Source organism: Doryrhamphus excisus, chromosome 9 (assembly GCF_030265055.1).
Source record: "Doryrhamphus excisus isolate RoL2022-K1 chromosome 9, RoL_Dexc_1.0, whole genome shotgun sequence".
Classification (NCBI taxonomy): domain Eukaryota; kingdom Metazoa; phylum Chordata; class Actinopteri; order Syngnathiformes; family Syngnathidae; genus Doryrhamphus; species Doryrhamphus excisus.
The window spans coordinates 13,321,228-13,347,457 of NC_080474.1; the positions used below are offsets into that span (position 1 = coordinate 13,321,228).

At 42.7% G+C, this 26,230-nt stretch overlaps 1 protein-coding gene across 5 annotated transcripts; it reads right to left on the reverse strand.

The window, feature by feature from the left end:
- On the reverse strand, window positions 1–26,047 carry tnfsf11 (TNF superfamily member 11). Of its 5 annotated transcripts, none has more exons than XM_058082198.1 (8): window positions 25,992–26,047; window positions 25,796–25,883; window positions 20,935–21,076; window positions 13,208–13,405; window positions 10,421–10,703; window positions 8,529–8,564; window positions 4,621–4,747; window positions 1–2,808 (listed from the first exon to the last, which is right to left on the reverse strand). In XM_058082198.1, exons 5-8 carry the CDS (start codon window positions 10,619–10,621, stop codon window positions 2,366–2,368), a joined length of 807 nt encoding a protein of 268 aa, XP_057938181.1. In that variant the 5' UTR covers window positions 10,622–10,703; window positions 13,208–13,405; window positions 20,935–21,076; window positions 25,796–25,883; window positions 25,992–26,047; the 3' UTR covers window positions 1–2,365. The 5 variants fall into 5 exon arrangements, with proteins under 5 accessions (XP_057938181.1, XP_057938178.1, XP_057938182.1 ...); XM_058082195.1 differs by having other exon boundaries at window positions 20,935–21,079; XM_058082199.1 differs by lacking the exons at window positions 25,796–25,883; window positions 25,992–26,047 and adding an exon at window positions 25,503–25,562 and having other exon boundaries at window positions 20,935–21,059.
- Window positions 26,048–26,230: the final 183 nt, after the last annotated feature.

The window sequence follows — 26,230 nt, forward strand, 5'->3', positions numbered from 1 at the left end:
ACAACTCAATACAAACGGCCCGAAAAATTTGCAAAATAGGGCCCCTTTAAATACTCCCGTACAACACACTAACAAATCCCATTTACAAAAGTAGTATTTTTATTAAAACATACACAAACATAAATAAAAAAAAACACATCTGTCCATTGAAATCAGGTATGCTACAATCTTTGCAGAATAAACAATAAATTCATATTGCTTTTAGCGAGGCGAGTGCACACACAATTGTCAAAACTGAGATACATAAATATGGCATTAGAAAATGTAGCCCCTGTTTTTTTTTTAATAACAAAAAAGCGTGCCTAATATTTCCTAAGTGCTGCGTAATGAATGTTTTACAGACATAAAATATACATGACTTGTTTTTTTCTTTTTCTTTTGTTTTGTTTTACAGCTGAAAGGCCACTGTAACAATGACCCCTGTCTGTACTTCTATGGCTAATAAATAAATAGTTAGTGCATATTCCCATTTACCTCACTGGAGAGCCAAATGAAAACCATAATTAAGTTAAAGATGAAACCAAAGTCAATTTGGTTCCTCCTTGTTAAAGAGTCTTTTTTTGTGTCAATCAAGGACAGACAGTCCGGCTATCTGCATCACTTGTTGATCGTCACACATAGAAGCAACCATATTGTCTGTCAAAAAAAATGCAGTCAAATTGTCAAAAGACAGACATGAGGACATCTATAACGCTATATGTTGAATCTAATAACTAGCTACTTCCGATGGTGCTGATGAGTAAGTGGACTGGGTTACGTTTACATGAATGTGAATAGTCACATTCTATCCAATGATAATAACACTGACAATGCAAACAACCTTTAGTTGCCTGTTTTGCTGTTAAGATCTTCAAACACAAGTCCGAAACCCAATGATAGCTAAAGAGAACACGCACTTCTGGGCATGATGGTTTCGCTTCATGTTTGGAGAGAACTGCTGTGTCCCCAGTTCAGGGTCTGCATCCTACTATGGAAGGATGCTTCGTTGATTTTTGCTGTTGTTTTTTTTCTACTATCCTTCGTGACCAGATTCAATATGGCGGCACAAATTTATTGTATATGTCATTCATTCATTCATTCATTTTCTACCGCTTTTTCCTCACAAGGGTCAGCTGTCTTTGGGCGAAAGGCGGGGTACACCCTGGACCAGGTGGTGGCCAGCCAATCACAGGGCACATATAGACAAACAACCATTCACACTCACATTCATACCTATGGACAATTTGGAGTCGCCAATTAACCTAGCATGTTTTTGGAATGTGGGAGGAAACCGGAGGACCCGGAGAAAAACCATTCAAACATGCAAACTCCACACAGAGATGGCCGTGGGTGGAATTGAACCCTGGTCTCCTAGCTGTCGCAGACCTAACCACTAGACAGCCGTGCCGCCCTGTGTGGTTTTTTGTTTTAAAAATTTCAATCTCAAATGCCAGGCTTAAAAGAAAATATACTGGTTTTGTAACGCCTACACAGTACAGGCCAAAAATCTGGACACACACAACACAACTGATGATCCCAATCCCAATTAAAAAGGTAAGAAATTCCAGGAAGTAACCCTGACAAGGCACAACTGTGATTGAGAAAATACAAAGCGTTTGCAGCGCTATCAAAAACGTAAAGAGTGGCTACTTCGAGGAATCTAAATAAACATATTTAGAGTTATTTCATACTTTTTTGTTAAGAACATCACTCCATGTGTTCATTCATAGCTCTGATGCCTCCAGTTGGAATCTACAATGTAAATTAGTCATGAAAATGAAGGAAATGTGGTGTGTCCAAACCTGCATGTAGTATGTGTGTTAGATCATGTAGTCTTGGTCTTCTGAAGGGTGCAGACCCTGACTTTGGACACAGCTCATTATGTATTTCAACATACGGTATGATTTTTAGGGGGCTAGGAGGTTCAACACTCTGCATGTAAACGTAGCCGCCGCAAAGACACCTCATCTCGCCCCCATCTCGTTCACACCAACAGAAACCTTTTCTGGAAAACATTGACAGCTGTGGTTGAGGGATTATTTTGGTCATGTGATTTCATCCCGCTGGTGTTAAAATACGAACAGATGCTTGCATCAGCTCCAATGTTTCCATGATGACACCGATCTCCTTTGGAAACACGCTCCCCCTGCTCGCTTCCTTTGTTTGTTTAATCGACGCTGACAAACAAACAAGAAATGGATGTGCAATCTTAATGAATGAAAGGAGAAATACCTCTAAAAATCCAGCGCTACTTTGGAGCGGGTTCAGTGTGGTTTGTCGAGACAAGTTTGACTATGTGGTAAAAACTATCAAATGCTTCTTTTCACTATCAGTGGTTCCTTTGCGGCACTTCAGTAGCATGGTGGTGTCCCACGTGTCAACATCTTCAGTTGCCCAACTTTACAGCCCCAAAGTACGTCCCTACTCCATCTGGGTCCAACATCCACGCGTTGGACACGGTGACGAACAAGGCGTCACCCTCCTCCAGCAAGAGACCTCGGCCCTGCTGGGCACAGTACATGTTGTAACTGGTGTTGTCCCAGCGCATGGTGCTCCCCGTCTTCATCAGAAGGTCCACTTTGCTGTTCTGCTTGATTCGCTCATGGTAGATGTACTGGATGAGCTGCGTATTGCTGACATCCACGGAGGGACCGCCCTCGCCCTGGCCGCCGTCCTCTGGTACGTACTTGTAGTAGCGGAAGCAAGTCTTGGCGTAAACGTAGTAGAAGCCTGACTTGACCACGAGGAGTTTGCCCTTCTCGTAGTTCATCCTGTGACGGTATCCGTGCACCTCATCCCAGTCGATGGTGATGGCCTTTGGCTCACCCTCTGCAATAGAATAGAGCGGCTTAGTGCGGTTAAAACGTTGCAACAATTTGTTGCAAGTCGGGAAAAAACTTGAGGCAAATGAAATGGAACAACTGTGTAAACAGGAAATTACAGTAGCAGAACATCCAGTCTAGGGAGGGGCATGGAAAATTAGTTTAACTAAGAATTACTTTTGTCAATCATGTTGAGTAACGTTTGTATCATCAAGATCCATCTACCCCAGGGATCCGGCAACCCTTACCATTAAAACACATGTCGACAGAGGGCCGAACCACTGCAGGTTTTCTTTCCAACCAGTTTCTCCAGCAGGTGATTTAATTGACCAAACCATTCTCAAACCATTCATTCATTTTCTACCGCTTTTTCCTCACGAGGGTCGCGGGGCTGCTGGAGCCTATCCCAGCTGTCTTCGGGCGAGAGGCGGGGTACACCCTGGACTGGTCGCCAGCCAATCACAGGGCACATATAGACAAACAACCATTCACACTCACATTCATACCTATGGACAATTTGGAGTCACCAATTAACCTAGCATGTTTTTGGAATGTGGGAGGAAACCGGAGTACCCGGAGAAAACCCACGCATGCACAGGGAGAACATGCAAACTCCACACAGAGATGCCCGAGGGTGGAATTGAACCCTGGTCTCCTAGCTGTGAGGTCTGCGTGCTAACCACTAGACCGCCGTGCCGCCCTCTCTCAAACCAAACGAGGGTTAATCATTAAAATCACCTATTTTAGTGACTGGCTGGAAAGAAAACCTGTAGTGTCTCAGCCCTCCATAGCATGAGTTTGACACCCCTGCATCAAAAAAACCATTTTGCCGACTCTTATATTGCACTGCTTATAAACCTTAAAAGATTTAATCTTCTTAAAATTCTAACTGTTACTTACAACTGAACGGAAGTGCAGTGTGCATATGCATAGGCCTACTTTGATATCATTTAAAACCTTGGGTTTTTAGTTAATTAAAACATGCTAGGTTAATTGGTGACTCCAAATTGTCCATAGGTATGAATGTGAGTGTGAATGGTTGTTTGTGTATATGTGCCCTGTGATTGGCTTGCAACCATTCCAGGGTGTACAAGGGTGACTCTGGCCCTCTCGCTCCAGCAGTCCCGCAACCCTTGTGAGGATAAGCGGTATAGAAAATGGATGGATGGTCTAGTTGTTGCCAGTTGATCTTCAAGTCCATGTGACAGAGTAGGATTATTGCGTCAATATCAAGTGAGGCATAATGGACTTGACAGCAACCAGCAGAGGGCACAATTACTATAATCCATAAATCCATTTTCTGTACCGTTTATCCTCACAAGGGTGACGGGTATTCTGGAGCCTATCCCAGCTATTTTAGGGTGAGAGGCGGGGTACACCCTGGACTGGTCGCCAGCCAATAACAGGGCACATATAGACAAACAACCATTCACACTCACATTCATACCTATGGACAATTTGGAGTCACCAATTAACCTAGCATGTTTTTGGAATGTGGGAGGAAACCCAATTCATGCACAGGGAAAACAAGCAAACTTCACACAGAGAGATGCCCGAGCTAATTACTATAATCCAGACCCAACAAGTTTGCTGCATAAACAGGTTGCAGAAAAGATCAAAACATTTCAACTAATACATAATAAGAACATTTGTTTGAAAGTGGGATGCTGGAAGGTTTCCAGGCTTGTTAAATTACCATTACTTTTTACTTGCTACCTAAGGAATGGGTGTTTTGTATTTTTTTTTTTTTTTTTTTTTTACATGTGAACAAATAAACGACTTCACTGTGTGTTTGTGTGTGCAGACAAACAGGACTCACTCTTTGAAAACTCTTGATGCACCTTAATGGGGAGGTGAGCAGACGGCAGGTGGTCCTTCCGGTTTTTAAATTGTCTGTTCTTCTTGGTGTCTCTCAGCGCGTTCAGCACCGGCTCTGTCTGCACTTCCTGCCAAAAAAAAAAACCCAGACGAGATGACAAATAGTGACGAAAGACAACGTGAGTATTGGAAGTGTTTTTCCCCTGCCAGTAGAAATGTAAAACTATAAACCACATCTGTGGGGGAAAAAGAACACATAAGTAATAATCAAATGTTGTTATATTTCACCACAGCTGTGCTCTGCTGTCAATTTAAATAAACGTCAAAGTCGTCTTCTTTGAGACGGAGAGTTCACACACTGTCTCATTCAGTCCAAACATGGTCTCCAAGCAAGTAAACAGTTACCGTCGACTCACAGCTGGCTTTAAAGCAGCAATGTTTACTCATTTTATTTATATTAACATAACTCAAAAAATCGTTTTGATGCAACACTTGGCTTGTGATAATAAGGAAAAACATCCTTGATGTTTCCATGGCCAACCTTGACAGATGACCAAGTTCAGTTTTCTCTCATTGCAGTGGACCAGCCAGGACCCCTCTCAGGGCATTCCCTTAACTTGTTCAAAATTTTTTGCTAAGATGAATTACTGAACTTAGAGCTCTTGTCCAATCTTTGAATGATTGGCTAAGTCATTATGAATAATAGGAAGTGTCTAAACATTGTGTGTAACATTCTACTCTAAAGCTGCATGTTCACTGTTTGAACTTGTCTGTGATAGATGGAACTGGAACAGATATCTCAAGTATGTCATCCTGAGCCAGCAAGAACAAAGGAAGTGCAAGTGATTTGGCAGATATCAACTGTAGCTCTCAAAGTAATCATTTACATAATCAACCATGACATGTGTACATGTCATTTTTAATGGAGTCAAAAAGTGAGCAAAAAACATGTAAATCAAAAAACAAATAGGTTATGAAATACACATTTTCGTACTTTCTTTACTTTATTCTGTTGCTTGTTTCTATGTTTTTTTCCCCCTGACAAGCAAGATGGAGATGCCTATGTGTGCTTTTTGATGATTTGGGGTGGGAGCGGTACTCATGTTAGAGCCTCCAAAAGTGTCCAATAAGACCAGACAAAGTCGCTAGATCTACTGCTACTTGTTTGAAGTCTGAATATTTTATAAATATAGTAATAAAGCCTCTAAGTTGGTAACAGCGATCCATTCAGCTACCTCTCTGGCAGACAGTTGACATATTATGTGATACACTATTTTTGGTGACTACTGTTGGAACGGTGTTTGATTGTTACCATACATGCAAGAGTTGTGTAATCCATCTATACATTTTCTATACTGCTTGTTCTCACAAGGGTATGCTGTCTTTGAGCGCAAGGCGGGGTACACCCTGGACTGGTCGCCATAGTAGCTATCCACATTAACTTCACACTTTAAACTGTGGTTGACTTCTTCATTCATTTATTCATTCATTCATTTTCTACCACTTATCCTTAGTCGCGGGCATGCTGGAGCCTCTCCCAGCTGTCTTCGGGTGAGAGGCGGGGTACACCCTGGACTGGTCGCCAGCCAATCACAGGGCACATACAGACAAATAACCATTCACACTCACATTCATACAATTTGGAGTCACCAATTAACCTAGCATGTTTTTGGAATGTGGGAGGAAACCGGAGTACCCGGAAAAAAAACAGCAAACAAGCCAACTCCACACAGAGATTTGAATCCAGGTCTTCCCGATCTCCTGACTGTGTGGCCAACATGCTAACCACTCCATCAGGGGTAGAAAGAGCATATTGGCTACACAGTCAGGAGATTGGGTTCGAATCTCCGCTTGGGCATCTCTGTGTGGAGTTTGCATGTTCTCCCCGTGCATGCGTTGGTTTTCTACGGGTACTCCGGTTTCCTCCCACATTCCAAAAACATGCTAGGATAATTGGTGACTCCAAATTGTCCATAGGTATGAATGTGAGTGTGAATGGTTGTTTGTCTATATGTGCCCTGTGATTGGCTGGCGACTCGTCCAGGGTGTAACCCGCCTCTCGCCCAAAGACAGCGCCAGCATACCCGTACACTCACACTGGGTCAGTTTTATCTTACCTTGCCAGAGTGTGCTATGTCAACCCTTCCCTCCTGCTACACTGTACTCCATCCATGCTTCAATGTCTTTACAGTCATTATACGACATTTCAAATTATGATTTGTTTGGTTTGGTTCTGTTATGCAAGGTGGTTGTTATCATTTATAACTAGCCGGCGATACGATCGCATTGATTATACCACCAATCAAGACCGCTAGACTTTGCATGAGCAATTGTGGCGTGCTCCATCCAACGTCCTCCAACCAAGCCAATGAAGTGTACCTTCCTTGAGCGCTCATACTTGTCAATTAATCTGACTTTTAGGTGCCATCTGTGTCCAAGCATGGTATGAAATGCATTGTGTGAGTTTTCTATTATTAATATGCATAGAAGTGCAAATTTAATTACAGTACTTTAATCAGCCTCTCTTTCCTGCAAGCATAGTACAATATGTGCATCCGGTACTTTATATACGGACTTTACTCTCAAGGGACATTCAAGGAGTTTTTTTCTTCCACATAGGAAGTCACAGAAAACCTTACCTTACCTATAATTATCTTTTGAGACCATCAGTGATTGCACATAGAAATGAGGGTCATGTATAAAATGCTGAAGTACTAAATCCGGAAAATTAAACAAGTGAGAAATATAGGAAGAATGAGGTATGAAATAAAATAAAATATATATATATATATACTATATATATGTGTATATATATATATATATATATATATATATATATATATATATATATATATATATATATATATATATATATATATATATATATATATATATATATATAAATAAATGATAGAAAACTACGAAAGTACTAGTACTAAAAAATTAGTAGTGGGCACCAGCATAAATGCCATATTGAATACGTGCTCATTGTGTCGCTACACCCAGGCTACTTCCTATGACAGCAACATGACGCCCGTGTTGCATTTAAAAGTCTGTGAGAATTGGCTGAATGGTCGACCTCAGTGGACCGGTTATTAGCTCGCTGTTAGAACCCTTTGTTGAGAGGCAGGATGTGCAAGTACAGTACTGGGATGGGCTCAGCACAATTTTAATGTAGTGGAGGGCAAGTACATTTCTTTTTAGTTACGTACTATGACTGATTTATGTTACATGTAAGCAAAATCATGCGTGCCTTCTAGACTTTAGAGATGCAGGACTGTTTCAATTCACATAGAATGGAAATATGGAAACATAAATAATCTGTTCCAATGTCTCATTAGCTTCATTAACTGTACTGGGGTTTGAGTCATAATAAATTAACCAGTGTTGATATTGAGACCAGTAATGTGAACAAAATGTGTTGCAGCTCACTATTTTAAGTGTAAGAAGTCAACCACAGGCTGCACAGTGTGGAAGTGCTTAGCCACACAGTCAGGAGACCCGAGTTTGATTCCACTCTCGGCCATCTCTGTGTGGAGTTTGCATGTTCTCCCTGTGCATGCGTGGGTTTTCTCCGGGTACTCCGGTTTCCTCCCACATTCCAAAAACATGCTAGGTTAATTTGCGACTCTAAATTGTCCATTGGTATGAATGTGAGTGTGAATGGTTGTTTGTCTATATGTCCCCTGTGATTGGCTGGCCACCAGTCCAGGGTTTAACTTGCCTCTCACCCGAAGACAGCTGGGATAGGCTCCAGCATGCCCGCGTCCCCAGTGAGGATAAGTGGCATAGAAAATGGATGGATGGATTTAAAATGTCCAAAGACATGACAATATAGACTAAAATGACAGTTAGAGTGATGCACAGAGGTCACTGATAGATTGTGTGTGCGGGAAGGGGGTGACTCACCTCGATTGGTCGATGTGGAGCAGTGGTCAAATCTACCTGGAGACAGGAAGAGAGGTTAAAGGTCAGAGTGATCAATGCATGAAGATAATCATCATCACCGACTGTATCTCTAAAAAGCACTGTGTGTGCTGACATTTCGGAGGATTACTCTTTAAAACTAGGAAGTACAGTATCAATGTGTGTGTGTGTAGGAGTGGAGTTAGATTCCCCCTCAGTGCTCCAGGGTAGCAGGCAAATGTCAAAGTGATTTGAAGCTAGACTCTTCTTGTACAACAATGTCAACAGTGCTTTAGAGGACCCCCCCCCCCCCGCAGGTGATGGTCCAGTGCCAGACTCCGCCCCTCACACATCTCCTGAGTCATGCAACCATGCGCTGCCTGTCAGCAGCTTCCCAAAGAGGCTCATCTACCAAAGCTGAGTCTCACTTTGACTGCCATTCCAAAACCACTCCTCCACTGTTGTGTCAAGCTCTTTCTACCCCTGCTGGAACACAACCAATACAATTATTTTTTAACAAAATAAAGTATCCTTAATAAGCAGTTGCCACTTCCATGATTTGGTTCATGGCAGGTTTTGAACCTGTGACCCTCCAAATCTGTCACCCATGTTTTTACAGGCACAGTTCCCTCACATTTCAGCAGACATTTGTTACAGCTTGTCAAGGCACAATACTACAGAAATTAAACTTAGATTTACTATAGAAGTTAGCGTAAGCTTGTATAGCAGTGATTTACTATCAACATACAGCCATGATTGTCTAAACATGCTAGCAAAACATGTGTTAACTAACACCATTGTTAACTAGCAATGCCTTAATCCTCTTGGGCATGGAATTGACCATCTTAATAATAATGGAATTGTCTTCCATTCCTCCATGATGACATCATTGATGGATGTTAGACACCTTTCACTCATCCTTCCACTTGAGGATACCTCAGAGGAGCTCAGTGGGGTTCAGGTCTGGAAGACACCTACTTGATCACACCATCATGTGTCATCTTGGAAGTGGATTTGTCCCGCCGTTACAATGCTTACTTATGTTGCCAGATATTTAGGCAATACTGGCAGTGTGTTAATTTTCAGTGGGGAGTATAGTAATATAAATACAGTGTATTTATATGAATCGTATTGCATCGTATTCCAACGCTACTGCATGAAGAGTACAAGTAGTACTTACATGACTTGTCTGTAATGTATACACATACTATCAACTCTTGGCTGAGTTTTTGTTAGGGCACAACGTGATGTGTTTATGTCAAAGACGAGTGAAAGTATTTGATTCCATAAACACACATGACAGGAATAAGAGGCCAGGGGAAAATCATCCGGATGCTTTCCAGGTGAACTCGGAACACTCTGACACAGCTCAAATGCGGTCTGCTCTCTTTTGGCCTGTCGAAACATGACCCATCAACTAACACGGAAACCACCACAAAGGCTACCAAAAAACCCAATCGTGGCACAATGTAAATATGGGGATGAAAAGGGAGGGGGTGTCACCATGATCTGACAAAAAGCAAATGAGCCGTGTCGACTCTTGCAAGTTGGAACATCATCTTCAACTTTTGAGCACACTTTGTCACTTTGTTTACACTGCAATGCTTATCTGCAGTGATGAAATTACCAATAAAAGAAACAACCCCTGCTTGTCGCTGAGTGGAAACATCTGCATGTTTGCAACACTTTCTGCAAAAATGAGAAGCTGCATTTGTGCCTGGTACGTCCCCGGGGCATGATTAATTCTGTAACCTCAAAATATGGTACACTTTGTTGCTCAGCAGTGCCTTCCCCCAAAGCATTATGCACCCCGTCCAACAAGCTGAACTACCTCTTTAATGGCATTATAAAATTGCGCAAAACTGCCTTGAATAGCAGCCTCGGAAAGGACTTACCTCCTGCAGGTAGCCCGTCAGGTGCAATAGGATAGCCACGCTGGAGGCCACCTGGAGCAATCCCATGACCGCCAGGGTGCCGAACAGTAGCGGCCGGTGAGAGGGCTCCGAGCTGGCCACCGGCTGGAAGCGGTGCTGACCGGCCTCCACATCCACTGTGCTGCGCAGGTAGCCTCTGTACTCGCCGTGGGTAGCTGCCATGCTCCCGTGCGTGCGTGGACTCTACTGTGCGCACTGGAGGGACCCGAATGCAGCCGGAGAGAGAGAGTGTGTGTGTGTGTGTCTGTGTAGAAGTGGGTGGGCCAAGACAGCGAGTGAGAGAGTGTGAAGTAAACCTCTCCCTGCTGTCCCACCGACGAGACTTCTATTAGTCCAGATGGACTTCGGTGAGTGCACTGCAGGTGGTGCACAGGCCCTTATCAGAACCACAGGAACCACGTGACCCACCCACTCCCTCAAGGCTTCCACACCCCCAAACCTCCCAGCATGAGTTGGACTGTCGAAATCACTCCACACTTAATAGAAACACGCCAGGTTATGTCATCTATTAAGGAAAAAAAATGGGGGAAAATTACACTTAGTCGCAATTTTAGTACTGTAAATATAATACAAATACATAATCAATAATAGAAAATGTAAGGTACAAAAGTAAGAATAACATTTGACATAATTTTTCAAAGTTTTAAATTATATCGCCAGCATAAAGAGTTTTACATTTAAAAAATGCATTAAAGGGATGTTCGGAATTTTTGACATGAAGTTGTATGACACCACCATAAGCAGTGACTCACTCCCCACTTTTGGTGCTGAGGAAAGTAGTTCCAGCCAGTTGTTGGGGACAGTTAAGTAAAGAGTTTGGTTTCTCAAAACAATATGCGTTCAAAAGCGTAATACATTTGCATCACAAAAATGCCTACTAGAAAAAATCAGACCTCACAAATCGCTCGGCGTTATTTTCTCTGCCGTTGTATCACTTTGCGCTCCCGCCTGTCCATTGTTGTGTGTGTCAGTGTTTAGATGTGCGGATCACAATCACTTCAACGCAAGAGCTATAGTGTTTTAAAAAACTGTTACGTACTTGTAATTATCCAGGCTGTCACAACACGTAAGTGTCGCCCTATAAATTCCATCGTTTTCCTGTGACGGACATTGCTATTAAACAACTTTGCCTGCTTGCCATTGGCTATAATGTGGACCCATAGCGGTTAGGGTGAAACAGCTTTGTGTGTGCAGTGCACACTTTTGCAAAGAGGATTACGTTCCGACACACCCAGGACAGATGATAAGACATGTTTAGCTAATTAGCTAATTATTAGCAAATAAGCAAATTAGCTCAAGCTAATTTGTACCGCCCATTGGCACCTCGTCATTGTTACCGAACTCCCTCTGACAAAGTTTGGCATCTGGTAAAAGGAATATCGTCATCACTTGTTTCGTAGTCAGACATGTTTACTTTCACTATCCCAGCAGTAAACACTGTGAAACCGGTGAAGCAAATGTGCGTAACAATGGACAGGCGGGAGCACAAAATGATAAGACGACAGAGAAAATAACAAAGCGATTGGTCTGGGTTTTTTCCTAGTAGGCATTTTTGTGATGCAAATGTATTACGCTTTTGAACGCATATTGTTTTGAAAAGCCAAACTCTTTATTTAACTGACCCCAACGTGAGCTGGAACTACTTTCCTCAGCACCAAAATCCGACCACAACTCGACTCAGGACATGAAGTGGGGAGTGAGTCGCTGTTGACGGATTTCACTTCTTATGGGGGTGTCACATAACTTCATGTCAAAAAATCCAAACTATCCCTTTAATGTCATGACCATTTGCAAGCTGTGTAGAGACATGAGCATCACAACAGGGAACGCTTCATCCGGCCATCTATTCATTCATTTTCTTCCACTTATCTCGGCAGCAGTCTCAGTGGGGAGGTCCAGACTTCCCAGTTTCTGGCCACCCAGGCCAGCTGTGAGACATAATCCCTCCAACATGTGCTCGGTCTACCCTACAATGATGATCCTATCATCTGCAAATTGCATCAAGATCCAGAGGCCCTTGAAGCCCTCGACGCCTTTGCATTTCAAACCAGGTTTCTGCTCTGGTTGTACAAGGACCGAATGATATATAGTAACGTGCCACCAACACCTGTACTCCCTGTACTGCAAAGGACACGGTTAGGCAAACTCCCATGCACCTTCAGTGTCCTTGCAAGGACTGGTTCACTGTTCCATGATTAGGAGGTTTGACTAAAGGTTGTATCCTACTCACCAGCACTCTGGAATAGTCTTTCCCAGAGAGGCTGAGGAATCTGATCCCCCTGTAGTTGGAACAAACCCTCTGGTCACCCTTCTTGAAAAGGGGTAACCACTGCACAATCTTCAAATTCATTTCAGCCCTGAAGAAAGTGTACTGATAGATTCCCTACAAAGTATTAATGGCTTCTTTCTTGGCTGACAGTACACAGACATCGGTTACGTTGTTTGAAAAGAACCATGTTTGTGTGGAACGTGGCCTGAAACACCAGTCACCACCAAACTTTCAGGAACAGGAGTTATTTTAAGCAGAGGCCCTGATGAAGCAAAGTAAAGTTACGCCCACCCCCAAATACCCTTCCACGTAAAACACCCTCCCATCACTAACCAGCAAACCTACAATCATTTAATACTCAGCGATTATGGCCTTTCAAGCTTCATCAAACCACACACATGATTTTGGTTATGTTTGTATGACGACCCCCCCCCCTCAAAGTTTTATATACATATATTACTCATATTGCATGTCTTTACCTGTTTTTTGTTGCAAGCTACCCCAGTGACCTCCTGTGCTTGGCTTTGGCCAGGAGCTTTGGTCCAGGCCCCGGTGCTGGATGTGGTGCTGTGGTACTGTCTCTCAGTCGGGGGTCGTTATTAACGCCGTGAGAACCCATGTTGTTTTGCGGTGAGGTTGCAGCTATTTCCTGCCAGGGTCTGAGGGATCTGTCTGTGCTGCGTCAGGGAAGGAAAAGTCAGGGTTTGTACCGTTTGGGTGTTTTTTTCTGATCATGATGCTGGTTGTAGTCCAAAAATATATGCAAGTAAGCGGCAGCGTTTGCGTTGATATCTTCACTTTTTATGAGCATTTCAGTCCTGGAGTTAACCCTGGTGACCTCAGCATCACCCCCCCGAAGGGTGAAGGTTCAGGGTTCAGAGTTCAGAAGCTCGTGGCGTGTTTTCATTTGGGACAAAGCAGCTAGTGCATAAACGTATGATGGTTTCATGTGTCATGTCAAATCTATGGGGAACAAATGTTACATATGATAACTTGATGTTTCTTTTTTTCCTGTTGCTGCTCCTTCTGGCTTCTTTTTTATCTGATGTAGAGACTGACTTATGAAGAGCAATAAATTTGCCTCTTGCCTCACTCCCACATCCTCTGTGGTAACCGGGTCACTCTAAGTCTTCCATGAAACTCACAAAAACACTCGGAGGATCGTCTTTCTTCACGCTCGAAGCGGCCCGCCTCCATAGCAACCACCCCCGCTATGTTTACGCCCCTCCCATCACACCATTGCACGTCAACTTTGCGGTTTAATCAAAAGTTGATATTTGAATCCAGCCAAACGGGGATGTTCCACTCATTAGAAGGATTGGATTTACGTTCATTTGCACAGACCAGAGAGAGAGAGAGAGAGCAAGGAGAGGATGACTATGACTGACACTGTCACTGTTTGCACCTGGTTATGTTATTTATTTTCACATTATTGCCTGACTTGCAAGTTTTATGGCACTTCCTGGATTGCCCTGGTAAGGTTCAGACACGAAACAACAAGGCCTATACTGGAGAAAGTGGAACTTGTGTTAGGTTCAGTGTAGCGACTGTATATACAGATAAACCCCCCAAAGCTCTTTACACTGAGAACCCATTATTCAATCTACATTTGGTGCCACAACTTCCCTGGGGTAAACTGACATGACTGCCAATGTACACCAACAGCCTATCAGGCCTGTAAAACGTTCATTAACCTTTTATAAACCAGTGTGGGCAGCACCGGAGGCAAGGTGGGTAAAGTGCCTTGCCCAAGGATACAACAGCAGTGACTGGAATGGAGGAAGCTATGTTCCAACTGCCAACATAGTGGTTTCTTTACCTCCTGAGACATTCCCTCCACATTGAACCTAATGCACGTGAAAAATCCAATGAATGTGTTTTTTATAAGCATCAAAGACAAATTAGTCTTCAATCAAAATGAATGAAACCAACTAAGGCTGCCATGAGATCTCGGGTTATGAGATCTCACGAGATAATTTCTCATTCAGAAAAAAAATACATATCCATATCCCGACACAGTTTTCCCATCTGGCACCAAAACACACAGACAGTAAACAGTCACTGACATGTTTGATCAGCAAAGTAAATACAAACTGAAACTGTATCTCCATTATGGTCTTTTATAACTGTCATTGGCATTTGCTGATGTAGTCCTGTTTGTTTGTGTTATTGTCATCGTTGTTAGTGTTGTTGTTCTTGTCTTTCTTTGTATTGTCCCCCTCTTGTCCCCGCATTACCCCCTTTGTTTTCTTTTTTTCTTCTTCTCTATCCCCTCCTGCTCCGGTCCAACCACTCCATATTGCCATAACAACAAAGCATCAAATAAAGCCAAATAATAATCCATATAACAGGGCAGGTGCTGTTTAGCATGTAACGGCATTTAGCTCAATAATATGGCTGGACAACACGCACACAAAAAACTGTGTGTATTCAAAAGAAATGTTGCACTTTAATACAGTTGAAAAGTCAGCAGGGTGCAGAAATGCTCCAAACATTTTATAGACAGTCCCAATTGTCTGTGGGAAAATAGTTTTCCAAACACCAATTCAAGATGACAGAAAAGAAATATTGCATTATGATGGGGACTATTATGCTGATTATGATGATGATGATGATGATATCATTGTTATTAACATCAGTGGTTTATGTGGTCTCAAAAGATTTTGAAAATAATATCGTTTAGCATCAATTTGTGGGACAATAAACATTTAAAAAACAACCTACACACATTTATACTCTTTTTATTTACAACATATTGCGCAACTGCAGGGTCTTGAGACATATGCTAACTCGCAAACTAGAGAGCTAAACGGTAGCCTTCAAGTTATTTCCTTTAAATTTAAATAGCCAAAAACGTACCACTTCCACACGGATAGGGAGGATAACTATTAACAATTATTTAACCTTTAACATGAACATTAATCAAACGTAAGACTTTTTTCTGGGTACATGATACCATACAGCATCCATATCAAACTTGCGCGGGCCGCACTAACATTAAACTTTCATATCAAGGCGGGGGCCTCAAACTAGTGCCGCGTGTTTGAGACCCCTGACCTATAGTATGTATTTTTGGAACCTCTGAAGTAACGTTAGTTATGTACTTGTTTTCACACATTTTGAAGATAACGTAGTGACAAGTGAATGCACATGCTGCTTTTGGTAGTCGACCACAGAGCTGCAAAGAACATGAACTGCCAAAGCTGTCTTGGTTTAAAAAAAGCACATATCGTATCTCTCCACTTGAAAGTGAACATGCTCGCTGAAAGTAGAACAGTCAGCACGCAAAGACCTCACTCGTCCTCTCTACTCATCCCCCGCATCCGCTCATCCCTTGCTACTTCCTCCTTTGTCCCCTGCTTTCTCTCATCGCTCACGTTACATACCCACATCCTTTGCCGCGTTTGTTCCTCGAATTCGTTTCAAGTGTCAGAATATTGAAGACTTCATGAAAGGCAACTGTGCTTGTGACTTTTCTTAGTCATGTGATGTCAGTGCTGAGGCATTGACTTGCTAACAAAGGTAATCTGTCGCCATGGAAACAGACAAAAGGATAAGGGAGGGTCAAAACACACAAACACATAGTGCAGGGCGGGTCCATTTATGACATCAGCAGGATCTCCCAGACTTGACCCCCAGATCCGCTCTGTGGTCGCGTGAAAGCAGCTCGCACCGAGCCCGACACCACACTGTCATCGCTGTGGCGGGTGTGTGGGTGATGAGGTCATTTTGATAAACGTGATTGGACAGACATAACACAATCTTTTGTTTTGGTTTTGTGATGTTTTTTTTTTTAATATAATATCGATCATTTTATTACACAGCAAGTCAAAACAGAGGTGTCACTCTGGGAAAGACTCAGTCTCATTGTCTTCCTTCTTCCATGATTCATCCCTTCCCTGCTGGAGGAAACGCTTATCTCTCGCTAGCGCCCTTCGCTCCTTTTGCTCCCACGCTGCTAGCTTTCAAAGCGCCCGGGGTCGTCCTCTCGTCCTCACGGACACCCATTTAACACACACAGTGGTGTCCAGTGGTAATACACTGGTGTATTGCTTTGCAGGTTTGTTGGCCACGGTACACCTTTTGATTTAATGCTGTACGCAATCCAAATATGCAGATTAGCTCGGTCAAATTTAACTTGGCCACCCTCTACTCCAGCCTAGATTGATTTTCTTGATTGTTGTTATACAAGGTCCAGCTTATTCATTCATTCATTTTATACCACTTATCCTCACGAGGGTCGTGGGGGGCGCTGGAGCCTATCCCAGCTGTCGAGAGGCGGGATACACCCTGGACTGGTCGCCAGCCAATCACAGGGCACATATAGACAAACAACCATTCACACTCACATTCATACCTATGGACAATTTGGAGTCACCAATTAACCTAGCATGTTTTTGGAATGTGGGAGGAAACCGAAGCACCCGGAGAAAACCCATGCATGCACGAGTAGAACATGCAAACTCCACACAGAGATGGCCGAGGGTAGAATTGAACTCAAGTCTCCTCGCTGTGAGGCCTGCGTGCAAACCACTCTACCTCCGTGCAGCCACAATGCAAATTAATACATTCCAATTGAGACATTGTTTACGGTGGCACAGATATATAGCTACCTACCTCATGTGACACAGGGCACAAAATTGCTTCAATACTGCAGCCTCCAGTTTCCTCCCACTTTCCAAAAACATGCTAGGTTAATTGGTGACTCCAAATTGTCCATAGGTATGAATGTGAGTGTGAATGGTCGTTTGTCTATATGTGCCCTGTGATTGGCTGGCGACCAGTCCAGGGTGTACCCCGCCTCTCTCCCAAAGACAGCTGGGATAGGCTCCAGCATGCCTGTGACCCTCATGAGGATAAGCGGTAGAAAATGAATGGATGGTTAGTTGTGTTGTTATCAAAATCATCACGTGATCAATTAATGTGGCACCATGATCTGATCTGTTGTTCTGCTTGGTGTAGTGATTTTAGGATTTTAGCATTGATATCACAATTGATTTTGAACGCAGTGCAAGTTAAAATGCTTTGGGGTGGTTTGGTGTAACAGATGTGATTGGTTGATGCAACTGGCAGCATTCTGCCAGTCAAAATGTTCTCACTAAATATTTTTAACCAATTCAAAGAATTCTATGGATTTGCTAGGATGTCAATTCAGATTTTTGCATGCATGTGGTCCTCAGATTTTGTACGGGTTCTGTTCCGAGACTATGATAGTTGAGTTTTGATGTAAATCTATACCTATATTGAATCTGAATTACCTCCAAATTACTCTTACTCTTAGTATGAAATACATGAAAAAGTACTGTACAAGAACTAAATGAAATAATGGCTGTGTTTTTTTTTTTACAAGAGGAAGTAGAAAATGCAGGAGAATCAGAAGAAGGTGCTGAGGTCAAGGGTATGAGAAGATCACTTCCTGAATTAACATAAGACTCGCTGGGATACGGTGTTGATTCTGGTCTTCCAGTCAGAGCACAAGCGGCCAATCCATGTCAATAATAAGACCACTACAGTATGTTGCTTAGTTGACACTGTTACTTTAATAGGAGCAGATTGTCTCACATGGAGACCTGGGTTCAATTCCACCCTCGGCCATCTCTGTGTGGAGTTTGCATGTTCTCCCCGTACATGCGTGGGTTTTCTTCAGGTACTCTGGTTTCCTCCCACATTCCAAAAACATGCTAGGTTAATTGGTGACTCCAAATTGTCCATAGGTATGAATGTGAGTGTGAATGGTTGTTTGTCTATATTTGCCCTGTGATTGGCTGGTGACCAGTCCAGGGTGTACCCCGCCTCTCGCCCGAAGACAGCTGGGATAGGCTCCAGCACCCCCTGCGACCCCCGTGAGGAAAAGCGGTAGAAAATGAATGAATGAATGAATTTCTCACATGGTCAAGATCAAGATCTTTATCCTTAATGATAGACGTCACAGTTGAATGGCTAAGTCTGAGAGTGCAGCCAATATTGGTGGATTCTTCCCTCAGAGCTTCTGATGATGTCTATTTTCATTTTCCATTGTGATGGATTTTCTTTTTCTGCTTTACGGTTTGTGGACATAATGAAGTGCTTCGTGAAGTGTTATTCACTCCGTGTAGCTGTGAATCAGACACACATGGTACAGTATCCATCCACGCCTCGCCTCGCAGCGTTTCCATTCGAGTACTTTATTTGAGTACGACGTATATACGTAACTGTGAAAGGCCAAAAGTCAGAACGACACAACCTAGAGACCACCTGGTTGCATATTCCCAACCAATCAAACATTTAGCGATAAAGACGTTTTGATGGTAATGAAGATGAATTCATCCCAAGATGAAGTCTATCAGGGTGGTGGGAAGCTGAAGTTCATCCCAGCTGACATTGGGTGTGAGCAACAGATGTTTTTCGAAACACGGACACTGAAATCCCCGCCGCCGACCCCCCCCTCCCCCTCCTCCTCCCCGACAAAGTGCAATTGGTTGGAATGACACGAGCGGCGCTTTTGTTCGTGACTGCGGGAGGGCGTTTTCGTAGCCAAGAAGAAGAATCCTGAAGTCAAGTGTACGTGGAAGAAACGGTGGAAGTGAGTCACTGCCCTGCATGTTGGAGAGCAGCAGGTCATCCAGCATGACCCCACCCCCCACCACCCCCCCTCCCTCGCTAAGTCATTAAGTGTTCTCACCTTTTCATGCCTGCTGATGAAACACACAGCACATCAGGCAAAACAATGGAGAGTTTCTTCCAGGCGGAGGTAAACAAAAGGCCCGGTCGGGATGATGTAGCCGGTTTTCCCCTCCGACACAAAGCCCAGCTCAGAAGAATCATGGATTCCATGGACTTGACTCAACCCCCCCCCCGCACCCCCAACTCCCCCCATTCCAGTGGACTCTCCCAACAACCCGGCCGTTTGTTGCTGTTGGGTGGGAAGTGATGTCAGCAGGGGATGCACCACGCCAAGACCCTGCCTATCTGATGTCAGTGTGTGTGTGTGTGTGGACACAACACTGTAGGGGCTCCTGTCTGTCTCCTTGGAGTGCTGACTGATGATGTTCTGCTACATGACGATTGTCTTCTTCCATACATGCGTGGAATGTGAAGATAACCTGAGTGACATTCCTGCGGCTTCACCTCTGTGAAGTCCGTTCCAACTCCACGGCTAGAAACGTTTTGTGGTCGTGTATTGAGTATCGACTGACGCACCGTCAAAAGAAATAATGGTTCCTGGCTGAAACCACACCAGCGTTATTTGTCTCGCTTTGTATCAAGGCTATGAACGCATTGATAACATAATGTGACCACACCAATTAGGGAATAACATTACCATGCAAACGGTGGAGGCCTTTTGACAAAAGAATTAAAAAAAAAAAAACACTTGGAACTAAACCACGCTAATATTATGTTCCCATTCTACCAGACTGAAGTCTCAAAAACATTCTCTCCTGCCATGTTGATTGAAGCCTTTTAAAAGCCTCCAAGTCTTCTAAAACTGTCGCAATCAACTCACAACCAGTTGAGCGATGACAGAAAACATGCACCCATTCGACCCCAGCACTCTTAAGGGTCAGATGGTGTTTACCTTTGTGGTGGCTAAGTCTCAGAAACCGCATGTGAGGATGTTGGATTGGCTGCCACAAAGTTGCACTGCAAAGATATGCGATTCCACTCTGGTCATTTGGACAGCAGTTTAATTTTAATGACTTTTTGGAATAAAATGTCTGAAACACTAAAAAAAAAAACATTTTAGTTTAGTCATACTTTAGTCATCTAAACTTAATTACGATAAAATTTCACAACATTTTGGTCAACTACAAGAAGTACAAAGTTACTGTAATGACCTGAAGTGCTCAGGTCATTAAAAACAATAACAAAATAAAGATACTCAATGAAAGGTTTTTAGTCATACTGCTGTCATTCACCAGTAAACAACATTAAAATATGAGTGAAATTAAGTTCGGATTTTCAAACACTCCCCAGTGACTTTTCTGTACTGCCGCCATCTTGGCATTGATGTCCCGTTGACGACTGAATACGATATATAAATATTCCCACATCGACATTGACTCATATTGTGTTGTCATGAGTATCACAGATCACACACATAAAAATGGACACAGCAAGTAAATAAATAAATAAATAAAGCTAGCCTTGAAAATTTGCATAAAACCCATATCATTATCATAAGATTTATAGAATATGTCTAGTAGAAAAAAAATGTGGATTTACTTACTGCCACACTTTTCTACGGTTGTCTTCTGGGGTTTCAACTATTTATTTCCATCCAGTGCTGATGGTAGAAGCACACTCTCATACGTTCTGTTTGTAGAAGTGATAGTTCCTCACATGGTTGACAACCTTTGGAGATGAGACACCTGCTGTGGGAATATGGAACAAGAGACAAGGGTGTGAAGTTGATCTGAAATTCACTTCTCCAGCCATTGGGTTGAAAACAATGCTGCTGTCCAACGGTTATTGTTATTGCCGCACTTATTATATTGTCGATATACAGTGGTGTGGAAAAAGTGCTTTTTTTTTGCAGGTTTGTCACACCTAGATGTTTCAGATTATCAAACAAATTTAAATATAAGTCAATGACAACACAACTGAACATAATATGAAGTTTTAAATTAAACTTTTCATTATTAAGAGAGAGAAAAAAAACAAACCTACATTGCCCTGTGTGAAAAAGTGATTGCTCCCTGTTAAAACAGATCTGAGATTAATTTAAATCTATCAGTGTGGCAAAGGGTATAAAGCCAGATCTGAGATTAATTTAAATCTATCAGTGTGGCAAAGGGTATAAAGCCATTTCTAAAGGTCTGGCACTCCAGCGAACCACAGTGAGAGCCATTATTTATAAATGGTGAAACATGGAACAGTGGTGAACCTTCCCAGGAGTGGCCAGCCAACCAAAATTACCCCAAGAACGCAGCAACGACTCATCCTCAGGAGGTCACAAAAGACCCCACAACAACATCCAATGAACTGCAGGCCTCACTTCCCTCAGTTAAGTCAGTGTTCAGGACTCATCATATCATAAGAAGTGTCACTTGAACATCATAAGAAAGACACTGGGCAAAAACGAAAGCCACAGATGAACAAAAATAACATTAAGACTGGTCTCAAATTTGATGATTTCTAAGACCTTTGGGAAAAGAGACAAAAACGTTTTTGAACGTGTGTCTCATTACATCTGGCGTAAAAGTAACACCGCATTTCAGTCATTCATTCATTCATTTTCTACCGCTTTTCATCACGAGGGTCGCGGGGGGGCTATCCCAGCTGTCTTCGGGCGAGAGGCGGGCTACACCCTGGACTGGTCGCCAGCCAATCACAGGGCACATATAGACAAACAACCATTCACACTCACATTCATACCTATGGACAATTTGGAGTCACCAATTAACCTAGCATGTTTTTGGAATGTGGGAGGAAACCGGAGTACCCGGAGGAAACCCACGCATGCACGGGGAGAACATGCAAACTCCACACAGAGATGGCCGAGGGTGGAATTGAACCCTGGTCTCCTAGTTGTGAGGTCTGCGCGCTAACCACTCGATAGCCGTGCCGCCCCATCTCAGTCATACCAACAGTAAAATATAGTGGTGTTAGCGTGATGGTCTGGGGCTGTTTTGCTGCTTCAGGACCTGGAAGACTTATTGTGATAAATGGAACCATGAATTCTGCCATCTACCAAAAAAAGTCAGAAGCAGAATGTCCGGCCATCTGTTTGTGACCTCAAGCTAAAAATTAACTTGGGTTCTGCAGCAGGACAATGATCCAAAACATACCAGCAAGTCCACCTCTTAGTGGTTGAAGAAAAATAAAATGAAGACTTCGGAGTGGTCTAGTCAAAGTCCTGACCTGAATCCTGCTGAAATGCTGTGGCATGTTGGAAAACCCTCCAATGTGGCTGAATTACAACAATTCTGCAAAGATGAGTAGGCCAGCGCTGAAGGGGCTCATTGCAAGCTAGCGCAAACACTTGATTGCAGTTGTTGCTGCTAAGAGTACCCCAACTAGTTATTAGTTATCACTTTTTCCACACAGGACCATGTAGATTTGAATTTAGTTTTTCACTAACTTTTCCTGTCATACTGTCATACTACTGTCAGAGAAGAATCCGACAAAAATGGGTCGACTAGACCAAATTCAAAAGATCCACTGTGGCGACTCCGAAATGAGAAAAAAGTCGAAAGAAGCAAACAGTTGCCTGCCAGTAATTTGGTCTGTTTTGATTTTTTTTTTAATCTTTTTGAGTAATTCTCAAAAAGATAAAAAAAGATAAAAATCACTGATAGTGATCTTTAATAATGGCCGCCTTTCATTACGTGACGTTTATTTGACATCTCACTGGCTACTTATTTGAACTTTGACTCAGCTATTTTCCTCCCATTATCATTCCAAATGATGTTCTGCTAACAACGGGATCGACTTTCGTAGGAAAATGTGCTTAAGGGCGAAGGAGCTACACGCCCTCTCCAAGCCCTGTCGTCGGAAAAGTAACCTTCGCCATTGCCGACGGGAAGCCAATGGTTTCCCGCTGCAAAGTGTTTTTTGCACACAGCCTGGAACCATGGCTAGGAGCGGTGAGGGATCAAACGGCGATTTCCCACGGAAACACAGTCCACTGTTTTGTTGACCCAGCTGTGCACCCTGGCGTTCTCCCAGTTAGGAATCTTCGAGCCAAATAGCGACGTCATTCCATTCCCTCTCTCAGCACTTCGAATAAAAATGATGATCTTTCACACTTTAAACTGGAATCAGGTGCTGGTGAACCACCAGGAGGCTTCTGATGTTCTTCGGTAATGATTGTATGGGACACGTGTACTTTAATAATTACAAATAACACTCAACATTACTTAATGAATACTGACATTAAGTACCATGTATAGATACATTACTTATTTATGACTTCATTCTTTCTCACTTCCTTTTGTGTATTAAAAGAAACCTATGACAATACATTTAGCTAAAAATACACAGTAGATGTGTTGTAATATACCATCATAGGTGTAATACGGGTGCTTGTGTAATCATGATGTCCCATGGCAACACATTTATTTGAGTCTGTATCTATTAGTTGGTTATTCATTCATTCATTCATTTTCTACCGCTTATCCTCACTAGGGTCGTGGGGGTGCTGGAGCCTATCCCAGCTGTCGAGAGGCGGGGTACACGCTGGACTGGTCGCCAGCCAATCACAGGGCACATATAGACAAACAACCATTCACACTCACATTCATACCTATGGACAATTTGGAGTCACCAATTAACCTAGCATGTTTCTGGAATGTGGGAGGAAACCGGAGTACCCGGATAAAACCCACACATTCACGGGGAGAACATGCAAACTCCACACAGAGATGGTCGAGGGTGGAATTGAACTCTGGTCACCTAGCTGTGAGACCTGCATGCTAACCACCGCTTAGCTGGTTAAAAACAATGTTCATTCATTCATTTTCTACCGCTTTTTCCTCACGAGGGTCGCGGGGGTGCTGGAGCCTATCCCAGCTGTCGAGAGGCGGGGTACACGCTGGACTGGTCGCCAGCCAATCACAGGGCACATATAGACAAACAACCATTCACACTCACATTCATACCTATGGACAATTTGGAGTCACCAATTAACCTAGCATGTTTTTGGAATGTGGGAGGAAACCGAAGCACCTGGAGAAAACCCACGCATGCACGGGTAGAACATGCAAACTCCACACAGAGATGGCCGACGGTGGAATTGAATTCTGGTCACCAAACTGTGAGACCTGCATGCTAACCACCGCTTAGTTGGTTAAAACCAATGTTATTGTTTTTAATTTAAGGGCTCTAGCAGCGCGCCCTGAGTGACCCCACTGTTAAGAGAGCATTGTTTGGATGGGAGGGCCTTGTTATATTTAAGTGTTTGATTTTGTCATCCAACTCTTTCACACAGGCGCCTGAGTTAAAATTTTGTTCCATTTGCTGACCTCACTTCAGGCTTAAAGAGATAATTTATTCAATTCCAGGGGAAAGCTTCCCATAAATGACACCACTGATTCCGGTTACCTGCAAGGTGAGCATATCCTTGTGCTTATCAGACACATTCCTCGCCTGCTGTATCACAAGGCAGCCTGCAATTAAGCACTCCCACCTTCTTCCCCCTCCTGTTTCCTTTTTTTTTTGTCAGACACACACCTCCATTCATGCTCAACATGAGCTAATTACACGTCGTAATGCTGTAACAGGTTGTCCACTAAATCCCACAGCAACAGAAGCTGTGTTGTGTTGTTATTGAGACAAGCTTTTATTTGGAAAGTACAAGCCTTCTGTTTGTTTTGGTACCTGTTGGCTGACAACTTTCAATACACACTGGAACCAGCAGTTACGACAGTGTGTGTGTTGACAAGGCATCACTTATCTCAAGACAGATCATAAATGAATGATTCACCAAAACTTTTATCATTGCGGTACTTTTGACTGATCAGCCTCTTTAGTGTCATTTGTTTGCAGTTAACAAATTAAGAGCATATTAAGGCGTTCATTACAAGCGGTTTTAATACTTTACTGTAGTTTGGATTTTAACCATTTATGGGCACAGAGAGGTTTTGGAAAATGTTGTCATATTAATGTTTTCATGAATGAATCATATTATCAAGAGTTGAGCTGAAATACTTACTTTTTTTATTGAAGTGTCCCTCGTCACGCTCTTCATGCTTAAAATTTTGTGACTCGCCGGTTTTTCATAACATTATCAGTTAATTAATCATTGCACAAAAAGGAGCATAAAAATTAATATTTAAGCCAAGTTTAAGTACTTACATTAAACATTTTAAAACGTAAAAATGGTCATGTGGGAGTTCGCCTCCATGACAGTTCGTGTAGTTTCCTTTCATGCCTTATTTCCTGGTTCATGCCCTTATTTTGTATTAATTTCCTGTGTTGCTCTGTTCCGTTTCCCGTCGCTTTGCATTTATCACTCGCACCTGTTTCCCATTTGAGTGATGTCTATTTAGTTCAGGTGCGTGATCATTACTTTGTCAGATTATTGTCGTTTTATTGTTTATGCATGCTAATTGTTTTGCTGCATTGTTAAGCATTAAAGACACGTTTACCTTCATTTGGGTCCTGCTCTCTGCATACTGGGGTTGCAATGCAACGCAACGCCAACACACCACACCGCGACGAACATGGCCAAATGCACTAAAAACAAATATAAGGCATTCAGAAAACGTATTGCAAGACATGTTTTAAAATGTAGTATTCTACACTGATGGTCTAAATAATTACATTGCGATATTGTTATATTACCTTATCGCCTTTCGATGAAAAAAAAACTCCAATGCAATACAGGAAGTGAAATGTACTGCGACGGATGTGGAACGGATGGAGGACATGGGAAACTGTCAATTGCTTTAGTTGATGTTTTCCATTGTAACTTGTATGCATGTAAATGAAATAGAATTAAACCATTACCATATACACTAGAATAAGTGTGTAATATAAATACCTCTATGATCAAGTGGATCAAAAATTAAATCAGCATTTTA